The sequence below is a fragment of the Pelophylax lessonae genome, assembly GCF_965119305.1.
Source record: "Pelophylax lessonae genome assembly, chromosome: 1".
Taxonomy (NCBI): Eukaryota; Metazoa; Chordata; class Amphibia; order Anura; family Ranidae; genus Pelophylax; species Pelophylax lessonae.
In genome coordinates, this window is record NC_138768.1 from 381801728 (window position 1) to 381820383 (window position 18656).

At 40.0% G+C, this 18656-nt stretch overlaps 1 protein-coding gene across 1 annotated transcript in view; it reads right to left on the reverse strand.

The window, feature by feature from the left end:
• The window catches only part of GLDC (glycine decarboxylase), a 69892-nt gene that overhangs the window by 32531 nt on the left and 18705 nt on the right, over nt 1–18656 (reverse strand). The window contains exons 3-8 of the mRNA XM_082257546.1: nt 16721–16856; nt 6687–6851; nt 6049–6126; nt 3361–3508; nt 2820–3016; nt 942–1038 (exon numbers count right to left, since the gene is read on the reverse strand). Of these exons, the coding sequence (XP_082113672.1) occupies nt 942–1038; nt 2820–3016; nt 3361–3508; nt 6049–6126; nt 6687–6851; nt 16721–16856 (821 nt within the window). The remainder of the gene's footprint in view (nt 1–941; nt 1039–2819; nt 3017–3360; nt 3509–6048; nt 6127–6686; nt 6852–16720; nt 16857–18656) is intronic.

The following is an 18656-nucleotide window of genomic DNA, read 5'->3' on the forward strand; positions in this document are numbered from 1 at the left end:
CTGTCCAGCTTCAGTCAGTTTCCCTAAAGGCAGGGAGGTGGGTGGAGCCAATTTCAGGCGCGGAGGATGAAAAGAAAATCCTCCTAGCTCTGAATGCTTGGGGAGGATGGGAAGCTCTGTGTGCCCATTCAGCAGTTACTATTGGTCCCGCCCCCTGCCACCTTCCTCCCCAGCCAGCTTCTGTTTCTCCACGGAAAAAGGGGGCGGAGCCCCGCGTATGGCCCCGCCCACACCCGACATCAATGCTAAAACTTGACAGCTGCAATCACTGTCCTTGCAGCTGCCCCCTCCGAATCGCCCCACATATCACTGGCTGTGCTTAATGTTACAATGCTGATATGTAGCCCCGAGTTCCCGGCCAAACCCAGGCCTTGGGACTCGGGGCTAATCATTTTTATTGAGCAACAGGAGACTCGGGGCTTTTGGAGAGCACACTCGGGGCTATAGCCCCGGTCAGCCCCCCCCTGCCGACGCCACTGACCTCCAGCTAAGTTTGCTCTCCAATTATGCATTGTTAAATACATTCTGTATGAGATCCTACAGAGAACAGTAGGGGCCACCCTATATGTATCAGATTTGTTGCCAATGTGTGGCTTTCACATGCAAAAAATACTAAATTTACCCAAAAGATTATTTTTTTTTTAATATTGAAAATACAATTGAATTATTCTTACTTTAGCTTGCTAGCAATGTTAATACTTGGTACATTTGTGGTCCATTTTTACTCAAATACCAATATCTAAAAGTTTTCTAGTGTGTTTTTTTTTTTTTTTGTTAATAAAAACTCTGACTACCCCAGGGGATCTTAAAAAAATGTGGGTAACTTTGGATATCCAAGCAATTTGTAGGAGTTCAAAAATAAGCCATAGAAACATATTTTCTCGTAGACAATAGAATAACTCAGACATAACCCTGGCACTTGGTACAAGAACTGGAGTTACCTGTGCTGTGCAGATGTTGCTTGTGGCTTTATCCCTTCGGATGTGTTGCTCCCTGGTCTGTAGTGCAAGTCGATAAACTTCCTTTCCAGTAGCATCCCTAAAGAAGTGACAAAATAAAGTAAGATGCAGAAAAAAAATAAATAAAATAAACACCACGCACACAAAAATAACCACCCCCCCCCCCACACACTCCTAACAGAACCAATAAATTATAGACAGAAGATGCACTACGGTTTTAAAGCAATAGAGTTTAAACAACACTCAGAGCATAAAGAGAATGTATTAAGATTTTTGTAAACTGAATAGATTTCTTCCTATAATAGCCTAAGCTTCACAGTAAAAAAAGGATGTAAGCAATATCATTGTCAGCTTGCCCTTTGGTCCTTATTATTCTGGTTATTAGTAAAAAGGTCTCCTCAGCCAGCAACCACCGCCATTACTGCCCTATACATGTCCACCAGCCCGTCTTCCGGGATCCTGGCATCTGGCCATATAATTGGCCGGAGCCGCAGGGACGTCACTCTTGCGCAAGCGCGCGGGAGCCGACGGTCACGGCACGGGCCTCTGAAGGAACAGTGTTCCGTGAAAAATACCTACCCGTGAAAATGTCATACCCTCGTCACTTCCGGTGCACCTACGTCACCACTACGTCATTGAACAGCTGAGGAGCTGACTAGTGCGCATGCTCGGAGGGTATGGATTTTTCACGGCAGTCTGTGTAACGTTACACCGCGGCGGCGGGTGTATGAAAAGATAAATCACGGAGCAGAGATCTCCGTTCATTTAGATTTCATACACCGCCGCCGCTTTTATATTTACTAGCCAAGATCAGGGAATTGACAGGGACAGGAGCGGAGATGACTCATATTGCAGCCGAGCTGTTTTAATGTAACCGCCGCGTTACACACACTGCCGTCATAAGCCGTCATAATTTCATACCCTCCGTACATGCGCACTAGTAAGCTCCTCAGCTGTTCCATTACGTATCCGGGGCTGTGAGCATGCGCACTGCTACGCTGCTCAGCTGTTCCTCACAGGAAGTGACGTGGGTATGCATTTCTCAAGGGGTATGCTTTTCTCACTGAACAACGGCACCAGCGGCCGTTCCTTCAGAGCGCATGCGCCAGTGACGTCACTGGCTGCATGTAATGTAAATATCTCCTAAACGGTACATGTTTAGGAGATATTTGCAGTACCCATAGGTAAGCCTTATCATAGGCTTACCTATAGGTAAAAGTGTTAGAGGAGGGTTTACTTCCTCTTTAACAAGCAAAGAGGTTTTTCTTTTTTTTTATACATACTTTCCTCCGACTATGTATTCCTAGCACATTTTAGAGGTGCGGTGGGTGAGGGTTCTAGGTTAAGGCCTTTTTTAGGGATTTTGAAAAAAAAAAAAAAAAAAAAAAAAGAGTCAAAGCAGAACTAAGCTCTCCCATCTTTACAGCCAAGGGAGCTGCCATCTTGGTGGCCATTTGATCTGCAGATGCCACGATGCTGAACATGTGGTCAGTTATGACACAAGCCATTTGCTGGCTTGAGAGTTTATCATGTGTTTTTCTGTTTTGGGTACTAGGGGAGATTTAACATTTTTTTCCAATATTTGTGAATCCAAAACACTGCAGTGAAACTACTGCACAAGGCTATCAGAGCCATCAACTCACATACCAGCAAGTCTTTAGATTTCTTGGGAAAATCTGGACTTCTCATGTATCATGAAAATAAAATTAAACTTGCTCTTAAAATTTTTACTCATGACCCAACATTGCTAAATGTATTAGAATAGAGTAGGATTGCACACACACACACACACACACACACACACACACACACACACACACACACACACAAAGCTTTGTAATCAGGTACAGACTGACATACCTTGTCACACCAACCATCCTTCCAGGCATCATGCGAATTAAGTTCTCCCTCACAGCAAAGAAAGCCGCGTGTGGTCCTCCATAGCCGAGTGGAACACCAAATCTTTGAGAGCTTCCCAGAGCTATATCCACCCCAAACTCCCCAGGAGGTCTCAGGATGCACAAAGCCAGAAGGTCGGTTGCACAGGAAGCCAAGGTCTGATAGAAAAGTTAGAGTTATTACCATCTGTTCATATGAGCATCATATCAACAATATGACTGGTCTCCCATAAGTAATAAAAAAAATGAAAAAACACACATTCAAAATTTTTTAGTAAATATTTATTTTCCTAGCTGGCCTATAGGTCTTTAGTTGTATTATCAAGAAAACAAAGAAGAAAGAATATTTTTACTCTCCCTTAGATGTGCCTGTAAAAACTACCAAATGGTTAGCATTCTTGTTTCTAGGCAAAACTACACCCCCATTTTACTACTTAGCCTGTACATTGGTCCATATTCAACACAGAGTATAGTGGGTACCACTATATAGCAAGTCCACTTACTCCATTTTGGTGTGCACGGTCAACTAACTCAGTGAAGTCTTCCACTTTTCCATTTGTATCAGGATATTGAAACAAAACACCACTGACGTCTTTTCCACTGAAGTCCATCTCATGCGGCAGCTTTAATTCTGTTGTAACACCAATGTAGCTAGAATATAGTACAAAAACAGCTAGGAATTTAAATGTTAAAAAAATAAAACAAAATATCAGTCTACACATTTTTTCAGAGTAAGGAATTTCTACAGTTAATTGGTCTGAACTTAAAAAAAAAAAAAAAAAAATTGGGGTGCCCATTTCAGATTGAAAAATAAGAAAAAAAAAACAAACAATGTGGTCAGGCAGTGGGAGAAGCCAATTCTAGGGTATATCATCATCAGATTCCCCTACATATGGATCTTTAGTTAGACCGCATTTAGAATACAGTGTCCAGTTCTGCTCACTACAAAAAAGTATTGAATAGAACAAGTCAAATGTTATTCTTCATATAGTATAAAGTAAATAAGTAAAATAATGTATTATGGGCACTAGACTGAGTTGATGATCATAGTAAATAAAGCATTTAACTAATAGAGGCTGGTTGAATAAACTGAGAAAGAGTATGTTGGTACTTAGAAGCAACAAAGCCTAAAATTCAACATGGTTGATGCTCATGTGGAATTGATGTTGATGCTCATGCACAACTGTACAGACATTTGCCATTAGGTACTGTTCAGTTTTCTATATACAGAAAAAGGTTTCTGAATATCCTTGCAACATTAGCTTCAATATATTCTACTTTAAAAAAAAAAAAAAAAGTATCAGATTGAAAATTGGTATTTTGCAAGATGAACTCTATAGGCCTGTAAAGATTGAATTAAAATATTGTTTAAATTAGTTAGGTCTGTTTTTTGAGAAACTTTGCATATCCAGATTAGAAAATTTGAGTTTTGGACATTGCTTGGTTATCTAGTACATACAAGACTGCTAGTTAAAGAAGTAGGTAAAGAATATACAGTGGTGATCAAAAAGTTTGGGCACCCCAGGTAAAAATTTGTATTAATGTGCATAAAGAAGCCAAGGAAAGATGGAAAAATCTCCAAAAGGCATCAAATTACAGATTAGACATGCTTATAATATGTCAAAAAAGTTAGATTTTATTTCCATCATTTACACTTTCAAAATTACAGAAAACAAAAAAAATGGTGTCTGCAAAAGTTTGGGCACCCTGCAGAGTTAATATCTTGTACTGCCCCCTTTGGCAAGTATCACAGCTTGTAAACGCTTTTTGTAGCCAGCCAAGAGTCTTTCAATTCTTGTTTGAGGTATCTTTGCCCATTCTTCCTTACAAAAGTCTTCCAGTTCTTTGAGATTTCTGGCTGTCTGTCATGCACTGCTTTTTTAAGGTCTATCCATAGATTTTCAATTAAAGTTGAGGTCAGGAGATTGTGAAGGCCATGGCAGTTTACACTTCTTGATGTAAACCCCAGTGGATTTCGAGGTGTGTTTAGGATCATTATCCATTTGTAGAAGCCATCCTCTCTTTAACTTCAGCTTTTTCACAGATGGCATCAAGTTCTCATCCAAAATTTGCTGAAATTTTATTGAATCCACTTTTCCTTCTACTCGTGAGATGTTCCCTGTGCCACTGGCTGCAATACAACCCCAAAGCATGATTGATCCACCCCCATGCTTAAAAGTTGGACAGAGGTTCTTTTCATTAAATTCTGTGCCCCTTCTTCTCCAAATGTACCTTTGCTCATTCCGGCCAAAAAGTTCAATTTTAACCTCATCGGTCCACAGAACTTGTTTCCAAAATGCATCAGGCTTGTCTATATGTTCATTTTCAAAGTTCAAACGCTGATTTTTGTGGTGAGGACGTAGAAGAGGTTTTCTTCTGATGACTCTTCCATGAAGACCATATTTGTACAAGTATCTCTTTATAGTGGAATAGTGTACCACAACTCCTGTGTCTGCCAGATCTTTCTGAAGGGATCGTGCAGTCAAACATGGGTTTTGAATTGTTTTTCTCACAATCCTGTGAGCTATTCTGTCTGATATTTTTCTTGGTCTTCCAGATCTTGCTTGAACTTCCACTGTTCCTGATGACTGCCATTTCTTAATTACATTCCGAACAGAGGATATTGACATCTGAAAACGCTTTGCTATCTTCTTATAGCCTTCTCCAGCTTTGTGAGCGTTAACTATTTTCAGTTTGAGTTTTCTAGACAACTGCTAAGAAGATCCCATGGTGCTGATTGTTGGGGCAAGGTCAGAGGAGTCTGGGCATTTAAAACCTTTGAGATTGACATCACCTGGTCTTCCCAGACGATGATTGAAAACAATCCATGACACTGGCAGGTCTCAGCCTTGCAAAGGGGACAGTGCATGCTATAAATTCTGCAGGGTGCCCAAACTTTTGCAGATGCCATTTTTTGTTTTCTGTAATTTTGAAAGTGTCAATGATGGAAATAAAATCTAACTTTTGTTGACATATTATAAGAATGTCTAATCTGTAATTTGATGCCTTTGAGATTTTTCCATCTTTCCTTGGCTTCTTTATGCACATTAATACAAATTTTTACTTGGGGTGCCCAAACTTTCGATAACCACTGTAGGTCAGCAAAAGTAGTCAGGACAAAAAAAAAAAAAAAAAATACAATTCAAAAGGATTTACTAGGAACCATTGAAAGAATAAAAGAAAATGCTTACTTGGCTCTTGTCTGTACCACTGCTATAGTTTGAGGATGACATCTGCTGTCCACATAGAACTTCATCCTCTTGTTGTGTCTGCAAAACAAAAAAGGATCAACAAGATAAAAAATAAAAACATAGGAGCTCCACACATCCAAACTCAGAACCTTATTAAAAAAAATGGACTGCTTTACTACTAGGTTGCTTATCAGAAAAAAAAACAAACAGTAATTTATCATGCAGAATACCCTGCACAAAAGAAAAATAGGTGCCAACGGAAGCACCAGCACCTTGAGCCAACCACACTACTGCATACAAATGCGGTTGTAAAAAACATGGATTCAGGTACTGGGAGTTGGAAGAGGAATGACTGGATAGGCAGGTTTACAGGAGGGGTGGTGGTGGTGGTGGTAATAATACTTTAGCATAATGTTAGCAGGCATGGAGGGGACAATGCAGAAGTGCAGCGCTGTCACCCTCTTGGTTATTGTGTGTGAATCTTAAAACAGTGGCTAAGGAACTGTATATATTTTGGAGGGTAAAAAAAAGTTCACATATGTATTTTTATACTGTATTTAGCATCTGGTTTGGTTATTTACTTTAAATATATACTGGGACAGAAGTGGACTAAAACAAAAATACTTTAAAATTCAAACCTGTGGCACAACTGCATGGCTTCAGCAGCAGCCGTCCCTTCATCCAGTAAAGAAGCATTGGCCACATCCATCCCAGTTATATCACACACCATAGTCTGATAATTCAGCAAGCTCTCCAGACGACCCTGGGACACCTCTGGCTGATATGGAGTATACTGTGTTACCCTAGTAAGATAAAAAACTATGGTCAGAACAACAAATAGGTTTGCAAGATTGCCTGTAATGCAATATGTGTAGCAGATGATTTTTGTCTCTTTGCTGCATCTGTACTGGGACCATTTCATTAGCTATATGCATGCATCTAATATTGTACAAGGGCCCTAAAAGTCTGATAATGATGGATGTAGATAAAAAACCACAAATCAAGAGTTTTCAGTCTGAATGTTGAAATACAATAATACTTTTGCATTAGCAAAAACCTATGGGTTATATTTATCAATGATTCAACTGGATTCACTCTGCACTGCATTCATATTCACCCCATTTACAATTGGATGAATAATGCAGCTGCCTAAATCTCATAATATAAATAAATAAAATAAATAAGAGAAGGGCAACTAAACTGATTAGGAGATTGGAGGACCTTAATTATGAAGAGCGTCTGCAATCGCTTGATTTATTCTCCCTGGAGAAGAGACGCCTGAGGGGGGACATGATAGCAATTTATAAATATCTCAATAGGGATCTCAGCTTAGAAAAACAGCTATTCAGTCGAAGGGATTGCATGAGGACTCGAGGGCATTCAATGCGATTAGAGGAGAAGCGTTTTAACCTCAGGCAACGTGGGGGGTTCTTTACTGTTCGGGCTACAAGATTGTGGAATTCTCTACCACAAGAGGTGGTTTCTGCGGGAAGTATGGTGGCTTTCAAAAGACTTTTAGACGTACATCTCAAGGATCAGAACATTCAGGGCTATGTGAGATGATTACAGCCACACACACCTACACAGGTTGAACTGGATGGACTATTGTCTTTATTCAACCTCACCTTCTATGTAACTAAATAATGGTGCCCAGGAGGAGGTGCCAGAAAGGATAAGCCTATGAACCACCTATCTGTTCCACCCTGAATTTAACTGGTTTTGATGTCCAGTTCACCATAAATGTAGGTAAAGTATAAGAAACTATCTACACATTGATGTCGATATAGTACTTTAAGAATTTGGACTATTTAACCAATATTCACTTTCCGGGTCTCAGCCATACCCAATTATGTCCCACAGAACCCCATCAAGTGTTGGCCTGAGAGAGGAAAGAGGAACAGAGTTCCCCTTCCTCACTGCTAGATCTCCTGTTGGAGCAATGAGGACTTTCCCATACTTGGCAGTTATGTGAATAGGGAACTCTGTGGAAAGGAGTTCCCGTGACATTACCCACATTTAGTATTCATTCAAATTAATTTTTACTACGATTATTAGCTGGATAGACATTGTTGGAACCTAAAAAAAAAAAGAAATGTGAATATATTTTCCCCTCTCTTACTTACATGCATTGTGAACTGGTTAGGCATTAAAGGGACCCCTAAATCAAAAGTTCACCAAGGAGGATGTGACCACCTACTTGCCCTCCATGTCATTAGACCATTAGGGTCTACAAATTACTTTGAAGCATCTATTTGAAGATCAGCTTTTGTATGATATAATACAGCGTATAACGGCATTTCCAGCTATAAATGGGCAAACTATTTTTTATATAATCTTTGTTTTATTAGGTTTAAAAGTAAAAATTTCCATACAAGAAAATGAAATAAAAAAAGGAAACAACGTTAATCACAGACAACCCCACTCATGAATCACATCATGTAGCAAAGGTCATCACTGTTCAGATAATAGCCACAACCGTATAAGAATTACCCTAGACACTAACATATCACCCACTGAAAACTGAGGTGAGGCTGTTGGTGGCTTCATCTGCGTGAGTGAGATGGTAGATACCGGGGGCTTGCTAGAATAGTCAGAGCCTTCAAGGTTGAGAAACAAGAGGGGCCTGCTGCAAGAAGCATCCAACGAGAACCGGTTATAGGACATCAGGACAGCTCCCAGGTGTCAAGTCACGTGAAGGAAAAGGGAGCATTCACCTCATGTGTGGCAAGTACTACACATTGAGGAGCAAGGGGAGGTGTGCAAATAAACCATTAAAATATAAAGGAACTGACAGCTGGTCTTTCAACTTGGGGACATTACATGAAAGGTGTTAAAACATAAAATGTATATATTTTTATTAGGGATCGACCGATATGGTTTTTTCAGGACCGATACTGATACCGATATATTGGTCACAACGTATCGGTATCGGCCGATATTTTGTACATCCTATGTCAGGGTCCGAGAAGAAGAAAATAATTATTTTTTTTTTTTTTAATCCATTTGGGTCAATATGTGTTCTGCTACAAAATCCCAATAGGCGTACAGTATATTGATTGGTTTGCATAAAAGTTATAGCATCTACAAACTATGGGATAGTTTTATTTATTTATTTACTAGTAATGGTGATCAGCGACTTATAGCAGGACTGTGATATTGTGGCAGAAAGTCAGTGTCACTGGTCCCCAAAAAGTGTCAGTGTCAAATACAGTGATCAGTGCTAAAAAATATACATGGTCACTACACTGACACTGGCTGAGAAGGGGTTAATATCAGGGGTTATCAAAGGGTTAACGGTTTGCCTGGCCAGTGTTTAGGTAAACTGTGAGGTGCTTTCACTAGGGGAAGATATGCAATTTATTCACTGCTTTTCAGGGACACAAATGACATCCCTTCCCTCTGGTCAAAACAGTGATCTGCCTTGTTTACACAAGCAGATAGCCCAACAATCATCAGGTGCTGGTGGATATTGGGATATTGTGTGTAACCACAGCAGGCGCTAGCCACCGGCAGCGTGCATACCCCCTACCCAGAAGCGTTTATAGTCACACACAATTTGGCGCACAAGTGCCGCTCTGCAGCAGTAATACTGCTATAGAGGGGACAGTAACTGGTTAAGCACCCCAGTTTTTATGTTTTCACTCCAAGTTGAGTCACTTAGCCTTGATTCCACATTGGAGATATGACTCTTTGGCCGCAATTCTTCCATGAAGACAACTTCTGGCCAGACTTCTCCAGACAGAAGCTGGGTCTACCTGGGTCCCACTGGTTTCCGCCATTTCCATGCGGATGAACAGCTATTAATATCCAAGGGAAAGAAGCAGGATTTATCTCATCTGCTGCATGAAGTTTCCTTGTCCAGCCACTGCATCTACGGTCCTCAGCGTTGTCTGTTTCTTTGTGCTTATTCAGAGCTTGAACATCTTGAAACTCAAGTCCGCTTTGAAATCTTTGCCCGGCAAAGACCTTGGTGATGTAGTCTTGCGTTGCTGTGCTCAGTCTTGGCATGGAGTGACTTGTAACATAAAAAGTTCTTCCCCAACCTCACCTTGGTAGCAGAGTTTGGCTATTCCTCACCCAGTTTTAAGCCTCTTACACAGCTGTTTTTGTTTCAGTTAATGATGGCTTCAACCTACATATGAAAATCGATTATTAGCCCCTGCTTTGTATAACGTGTTAATCATACACCTGACCCCAATACATCAAAACCCCTGACTGTGCAAAAGTGTAGGAATTGATGCTAGTTTGAAGCTTAAAAAAAAAAAAAAAAAAAAAAAAAAAAGGGTAGTCACCCCATATATTGGAATTTGGAGATTTCTTTACAGCATTTCTTAAGACCTGCCTAAAACTTTTGCACAGTACTGTAATTTTCTAACAAGTTGCACTTTAAAACTCTTGTTTTGGATAGAGATTTAGGACCCCACTGTCCTGGATTTATTGCTTTCCAATTTCTCACTGGCAATTTCTTTAGCTCAACCTCATATCCCGGTGACAAATGTCACCAAGTGAGGGGGACACAGACAGCATTTAAAAACTCAATTAAAAGGAAAGTAGAAAATATCATAGGTTCTCATATTGGTATTGCTTTCCTAGCTTAAGGAAAGTGTCCAGATTCAGGCAGATGCTTTCTACACCAGAAGATTATTTCCTTGGCTTGTAGTGTAAGGTCGCAAAAATGTGACCTTGACTGCTGAAAAGTACAGACCCAACTTTATTGCAGTAAAGGTCAAGGGGACAATTGAAAGAGTGGTCAACACATTTCAGAACAGTCTTCATCAGGGCTTGAGATAGAAAACAATGTATATATTTAGACAATGTATGGACCTCTTCCAGTACCATTATCTGCTCAGGACTTTGCATGCAGCTGGTTTGCCAAAACCAGCAGTTGACAAAACCAATGCAGAGAACCACACTGCAAGAACCTTTAAAAAAAGATCCAGTTAACTTCTAGTCCATATGCAAGGTTTTCTATCTCAAACCTTGAAGGGGCATTTTTGGACCCCCGAAATACTCCGATTGTCACCATGACCCTTACTGGAATAAAATCATATCTGAACCTTTTCAGCAGTGGTGTGGTGCTTCACATTTTTGCCAATTGGGTTTCTAGCCTTCCCCTTCTCTACAACAGTGGGGGGGGGGGGGGGGGGACACGTGGACTTCGGCCATAGCCAATATACTAACTAATTATGCAAAGTTAATATAGCAATCTCCCCTGCTGAGCTATTGTGTTCTGACAGGGGAGGGACAGCCCCCCAGCCAGAACACTCAAATCAACACTCTCTGCCATTGGCTGACAGTGCGGATCCAGGAGTAGTCGGCTGCTGGTTTTCCAGCATGCACAAAAAGCTTCTGTCAGACAGACCGACATAATACTGGCTATTCATCCGACATTTTTTTGTTTCTTTTTGAACCAGCAAAGGTCTCCAGACATTCAGCCCATGTGTATCCGGCTTTAGAGTGTTAACCAGGACAAGAAATAAGGGGCAATCTCACCAACAGAGTCCTGACAGAGATTTCATTAAAACAAAAAAAAATAAATATTATAATATACACACACCTCTCTCTAAAGCCCCGTACACACGTACCGATCGTCGGCATACAAATGTTCCTCTTTTCTCCCCGGGATGTCGGTGTCTGTTGAAAAGTGCAAAGACAGCACAAGGACAGCACAAGAATTTTGTCTGCAGACTTCAACTGACTGCAGAAGTGATGTCATGTAATGGTTAACTTTCCCTGTGTTTTTAATTTTCTGAGCATGCCCAGTCTTGCAAATCTGCGGTCTGTCGGCCGAATTCTGTACTGACAGGCGAACAATCGTCCGTTCTGGTGTCCGCAGACAAAAATTTTCATGTTTGCACGAAAGACTTTTGTCCGCGGATTGTGCGCAGACATCTGTCGGAGGCACCATACTAACACGCGTACAATCGGCAGATCTTTCGTCCGCCGACGTTTGTATGCCGACGATCGGTACGTGTGTACGGGCCTTTACTCATCTATGCCCAGGTGCTGCATAGAATTAAACACAGCAGCAGACAGTGACAGTGAATGTAATATACATTTGTATAATTAAAATTAACTGCATGTTAATTGCACACAATCACAAACTAAAAGGAAGCTTTGAGTGCCTACAGACTCTAGTATAGCGTTCCGACACACTGTTCTCCACAATCTTTTGTCCTTAATTTTCTTCTCACGTCCCTGGAATTTGTTGGCTTGGTTTCCAAGGAGACCAAATTCCAACTGGCATTTTTTGGAGGCATTGTGAGCAGAGCTTGCTCTAATGTTAACACTTATTTTTCCTGATAGGTGGATTCTTGCAAATGGAAATAGACCAGCCATGTCTATATTTAAAACAATTAAAAAAATATAAAAAAAAAAAAGCCAGGACAAAAATCTTTTTTTTTTGCAGTAAAATGTGTATTGTGTTTTTTGATTTCCATTTCTAAAAAGGTTGACAAACATCTGAATATGACCTTTGCATAGTACTACTAATTTTGTTATGTACATTAGATGGAATTTCGTTTTGATAAAGTATGACACAGTACCCAATTGGCTTTATGTAGCATCATTATTCTGTATGTATGGACCCTGTACTGTAACCTCTCATTGTGTATGCTGGCTTTAACCATTTGTTCCTATCCTGTATGTATGGACCCTGCATATCAAATACTTCTCTTAACCTGTATGCTGGCCGTAATTCTCATATTTCTTATTATTCTCCACATATAGAAGCTGCACAGTAGAAACTGTTCTATATACTGGGTGGGGTTGATTTACTAAAACCGGAGAGTGGAAATCTGGTGCAGCTTTGCACAGAAACCAATTCATTTCCAGTTTTTTTTTTTTTTGGCCAAAGCTTCATTGAACATTGAGGTTAGAAGAAGATTGGCTATTATGCACAACTGCACCAGATTTTGCACATCAACCCCAATGTAATACTCCATAGATTTCATATTCTGTGTGTATGGAAGCTGCACAGTGCAACTTTTCTTGCTTTTAATTTAGTGCAAATTTCAGAACAAGGCATTATGTCTGCATGGTACCACTTTCTCTCATATCCTGAAGAAGATTGCCAGCAGTTCTCATTAAACATTAGCACTGAAAAATTCTCTGCTTAAAATATTTAAGGTGTGCATTGTAAGCCCCACTTTACAGTGTATAATAAGCCATATCCCTAATGTAGCTACAACTGTTTGTTGTTGGGGTGCGTTCTACATATTTCTTATCCTATAAAACAGGTCTGACACCTCCGAATACAAGAATGGCCACACATTCTTACACAGACTAACAAGAAAAAAAAAAACCCAAACACCCACATGGGATACAGAGGCAGATGTGGTTTGAGCAAACAATAGAAGGTTAAGGAGGTTAACTGATTCAGCCTTATGGCAGCTTTAGAACCATGGTAGTCGTAGATCCCATTCAAAGCACAAGGCAAGAGGCCACCGAAATTAGAAATTAAACTACAGTTCCAGCTTATCCTATTTTAAAATGTCTGTACCCAAATAGCTACAAAGAACTACTGGAGTTTTTTTTTTTTTTCCATTTTCACATTAGTATGACAAGCTTTCAGGGTGTTCCCCCTTCAAGGTCCAAGCAGTACATATACACAACATTTTAGCAGAATGTTAGACAATCTTGAGGAGGAAGAAATAAAAAGGCACAAACACACAGCAATAGTAACTTTAGGTAGCAAGTTAGAAAAGGCAGGGAGAGGGAGTAAAGCCTCGTACACACGCATCGATTATTGGCCGGGAATTTTCGGCCAACGTCCGATCGGCCGATTTTCGGCTTGTTAGTATGATGCTTTCGACAACCGACTCCGACTTTTCGGACGAAAAAAATCTGTTGTGCAGGCTATAAAATTTGTTTGCCGTCAACACAACGGCCGATTTTCGTGCAGTCAGTACAGATTTCATCAGACAAAAATCTGATGAGAAAGACTGGGCATGCTCAGAGAAGAAAAACACATGGAAAGTAAACCATCACATGACATCACTTCTGAAGTTGATTTTTGTTGGGCGAGAAAATTCCTGTGCAGTCTAGGCACATTCCAACCAACAAAACACAACTCTGGACAAAAGTCGGACGATCGGTCGGCCGATAATCGTTGCGTGTGTACGAGGCTTAACTGTCAGGATTAGATAACCAAGCTCCACATTTAGTCCTTTGTCTTTTTTGTAAAAAAATAAACCTTAGTTCAAAATTTTTTCTTTCCTGAGCAATTTTGAAGTTCCCCCAAAGAACCAGAATAGGTCTTCCATGTTGTGGTCTGGCTGTGAGAAATGATGTCCTACAGGTGTGCAGAAATCATCCTCCTTATGTTCCCTAAATGGTATGCCTGTTCATTTTTGCATTGGATGAGGCACACAACATTACTGGGAGGCAGGGCAGGAGGGTCAGTTGCCCTGGGCGCAATGGTTTATTACAGGGATGGGGGTGGGGGGGGGGGGGGTCGCCTGGACCCTAACCCTAAGGGGAGGGGGGTGCAGTTTGGCATTCTTGCCCTGGGCCCTGGGCCCTGGATGACCTTGTCCCGGCACTGCTGGGAGGTACAGCTATATGGTCCTGTGATACTGAAGGTGTAGGTGTAGGCAAAACACTTTTCAATGATTAATTTGGCTACTGTTTGTAGCATTTGCATCGTTTGTGACTTTACAAATCAGAATGAAGTTTCCTGCTGATTAGTTGTCTGAAAGCCAGTATTTGGGGGGGGGGGGGGATGTTGGAATACTTATTTCAGAATTTCATTCTCCGTTATGATAAGTTGTAAATCGTTGATTACCTTTCTTATCCCTTCTAGTGCTGGATTGTAGGAGGTTGCTAGCGGTACATGGTTATTGGTTTCTTTTCTCCTAAAGTTTTCAGAGCCGTATTTTTGTGCTTGTATTGGTGGTTTTGTCCATGTAACCTCTCCAATGGAAGGAGTTTGCTTGTATTCTGAGATTATGGATTCAATCTTCTGGGTCTGAGCACATTCCAGTGGAATCTTATGGCCTGAGCACATTCCAGTGGAATCTTATGGCCTGGCTGTGTATGATGGCCATTTGGTGTGTTGGGGCGGAAACTGGACAGTTACACAAGTCAGCAATGGTGGAAGCGGGACAGCGGCACTGGTCAGTGAATTTCCTGTATATTAAAGTATCAGCCCTGATGTATGCTGTGGCGTCTAGGAAATTGACATGCATGCATTTTAGCTTGATTGATGGGTGAAATGCATTATTTTTTTTAGATTGTTTCACCTTTTGTTCATATGACGAAAAGATAAATCAATACAGCAAGTCTCTTTATGGCTTTTGTTGTATGCCATTTTACTTACCATAGCTGTATCCATGCACTGAAGATTGAGGTCATTATTGAAAGTGAAGTAGTGTGTAAAATTGTTACTCTCGTGTAACAATATTTAAAATAAAAAAACACCATATCTGTGCCCTTAGGTCATAGCCAAGTAGTCTACACCCCCCTCCCCAACCTGCTCACATGCAGAACACATTCTGGTGAGGTGAACTCTTCATACCATCAATGCTGTTATTTAACAGTTGTTAAAGCATCTCTATAACCCCTCTTGTGCCCAGAAACATTAAAAACCGGATTATCGTCTGCAAGCCCAATACCCACTCAGAATTATTTTGTTTTTACTCAGAATCAGTGTATGAAAAAAGCAAAAAAAAAAAAAAAAAAAAAAAAAAAAAAAAAAAAAAAAAAAGTTTAAAGGGCTTTAGCACATGTGCAGAAAAAAAAAAAAAAAAAAAAAAAAAAAAAAAAGTTGCCGCTTTTAGAGAGGCCCCTGAAAGCAGCTATAGGGTATCTAGCAGGCATGTGCATATTGCGTTCTATACAGGAGCATTTTAGAGCAGTGTTCAAGGGAACACTATACATAAATATATAAAATTATGCTACAGAATACATGACATTTAGCTGCGATATACATTTTTTTCTGGCACTCCATCCACTTGTTCACAAGGTGTCAGCACATTCAGGAAAATGTGTATTACAATCATAAAAGGTGTGCGTATTAAAGGTACACTTCCTTAACATTTTACAGGCCCCTTTCTTTGGGATAAAAAACTGTAAATTGAAATTACAACAAAATTGTATAATCATTTCTGAAATTGAGTCGGTAGCTGCTGTGAGTACCAAATGAATGATTTCAGGGCTTCTGCGGTAAACTTTACAATTCAATTGCTCCACAGTGCCCGCAGCTACAAAAGGTTAGTGAGGATTAATTTTAAAGCTCATTTACTGCTCGCTACAAATAAGTAAATACTTCCAATGGCCATTTGGTTTCCTCTGTTGGGAGTTTGTGAAAGGCTGATTAAAACAAATTTCATAACAGGTTTCCTTTAACTAGGCATTGTAGGCCATTTACCTCTCAGACTTATTAGATTCAAACTTAAAATTTCCCCAACTACCATTACCCAGGGAAGTTTAATTATTTTGTTCTTTAGGAAGAAACGCAGGCTGTTGTAGAAAAATAATTGATCAAACACTGATAAAAGCACTTACATGGATACCTAAAAGGTAAATTTGAGACAATGCCAGCCCTTTCCGATATAGTTTTACTCTAGGAGCACAGTTTTTTTTTTTTTCAAAAAAGTTGTGCCTTACAACAAGTGACAATTAAAAAAAAAAAACACACACACACACACACACACAAACACGCATGACATACCAGCCAGCATTTTCCAGTAAATTTCTTAAGATGGCCTGTGGAACAGAACAATTATAGTAACCCATGCCAATATAGGATCTCCAGAGCTTGTTCTTTGATGCTATGTTTCGAAGTGTTTCAAGAAGTTCATTTTCACCTGTGGAAAAAAAGAAAAAAAAAAAAAAAAAAGTGTCACAGGCACTTGTAAACAAGTTTAATTACTGACAAATTACAATAAGCCAGCAAAATAAACCTCATGTATTGAGCATTACAATTTTTCCTATGCTTCTCTAACTTAAGAGCAGTCCATATTTCTCCTGCAATGCTGTAAAATGCAGCAATGATAGGCAAAGTACAGTAATCCATAGCAAATAACCAGACGTTAGATTGACAGCTCAGTAACGCCAGTAGATTTACTTTGGATTCCCATTTTGGAGTTACTGAATTGATCAAAATGTGTACAAATTCTAGCAACCCTTCCAAAAAAGGTATGCAGACATGGCAGATAGAGAATATACATAAAAATGTATACATAGCTATAGTAATAAACTTATAGTAATAAGTTATTATGAAATGTAAGACATGCATCCTGTCTTGTAAGCCTGTATCAATTATTGTGTAAAAACACCAATCCTTAGTTTGCAAGTTGCTGCATTGTTGACTTGTCATTCCCTCACTACACTATATTTTGGTAGCTAGGAAATCAATCTCTTGCAGGCCACAGAATGGGTGTCATTGAACCTGTACTGCTTCATACCAGGGTGTGACATAAGCAGCTGTCATTCTCTTTCCTCCTCCACCCACCCCACAGAGTGATACTGCTATCAACAGACACAAAGTTAAAATTAGACACAGTTTGCACACTTCAGTGCAAACATTTGCAGTGTTGCCCGTACAGAATAATTATGGTCATACAGTTTCCAGTTAAGTGTGAGTAATACATCTGCTACATGCAACTCAGGGTTTGGTGCCATGAAGTTCATGCTGATAAACAAGTTCTGTAAGAAAAGTTTGTAGGCACCTCCTCAACAATTGCTGACTGATATTCTGGTCCAAGCTTGCTCAGGGAAAGTTAATGAGTTGATTGTTACAGTCACCCCCCCCCCCCCCCCCCCAGCCAAAAAGTTTGCCCAGTCTGAATTTCCACTTTTTTTTTTTTTTTTTTTTTTTTTTAGGAAGAACTGGTTAGAAAGGTTTAGTCAGCAATCAGTTTGTCCATAGACAGTCTGCTACAATCTATTGTCTTTAAAGCAGGGTACACGCTAGTAGAAAATCTGCCGAAAATTCCCACCCGATGTGAAATCGTCTGATTTTTGCCTAGTGTGTACACAACTTTCAGCAGCCGATGCCGACATTTTCAACGAAAAAAAAATGGAGGGACAAACACCAATTTTTTTTTCGTCTGTCCCCAGACGACCGATTTTCGTTTAATGTGTATGCAGTACATCCGTGAAAAATCGTATACGAAAGACCACACATGATCTGAAGTTGCTGACAACCCGGAAGTCTAGGAACAAATGTGCCGAAAAAAAGAAAAATCGGACGAGAAATTTCGTGAACATTTATGCACTGTCGACTAAAAACGGTAATGAGAAGACAGAAAAATCGGAGGATATTTCGTCCGATTTTCGTCAAGTGTGTACGGCCCTTTAGCCTACTACCCACGATGAGATTATCAGACGAATGATCACCATTATTTTGGATGCTAATCCCCATAATCGAAAACGAAAAGGTTACTAAAGTAGTAAACATTTCTGGTACGACAGAATAAAAATTCAAAGTGATGTAATGTGTTGTAGTGTATTTGTATTGTATTTTCGGATGAAAACTGTACTGATTAAAGAAAATTGTACAATCTGGTATCGGACAATAAGCCTTTTTGCGTTTGTCCTTTCGGACGACAGCGGTGTACGAACAATCAGATTATTTAACGATTGCTTCGAAAGTGGTATTTTTT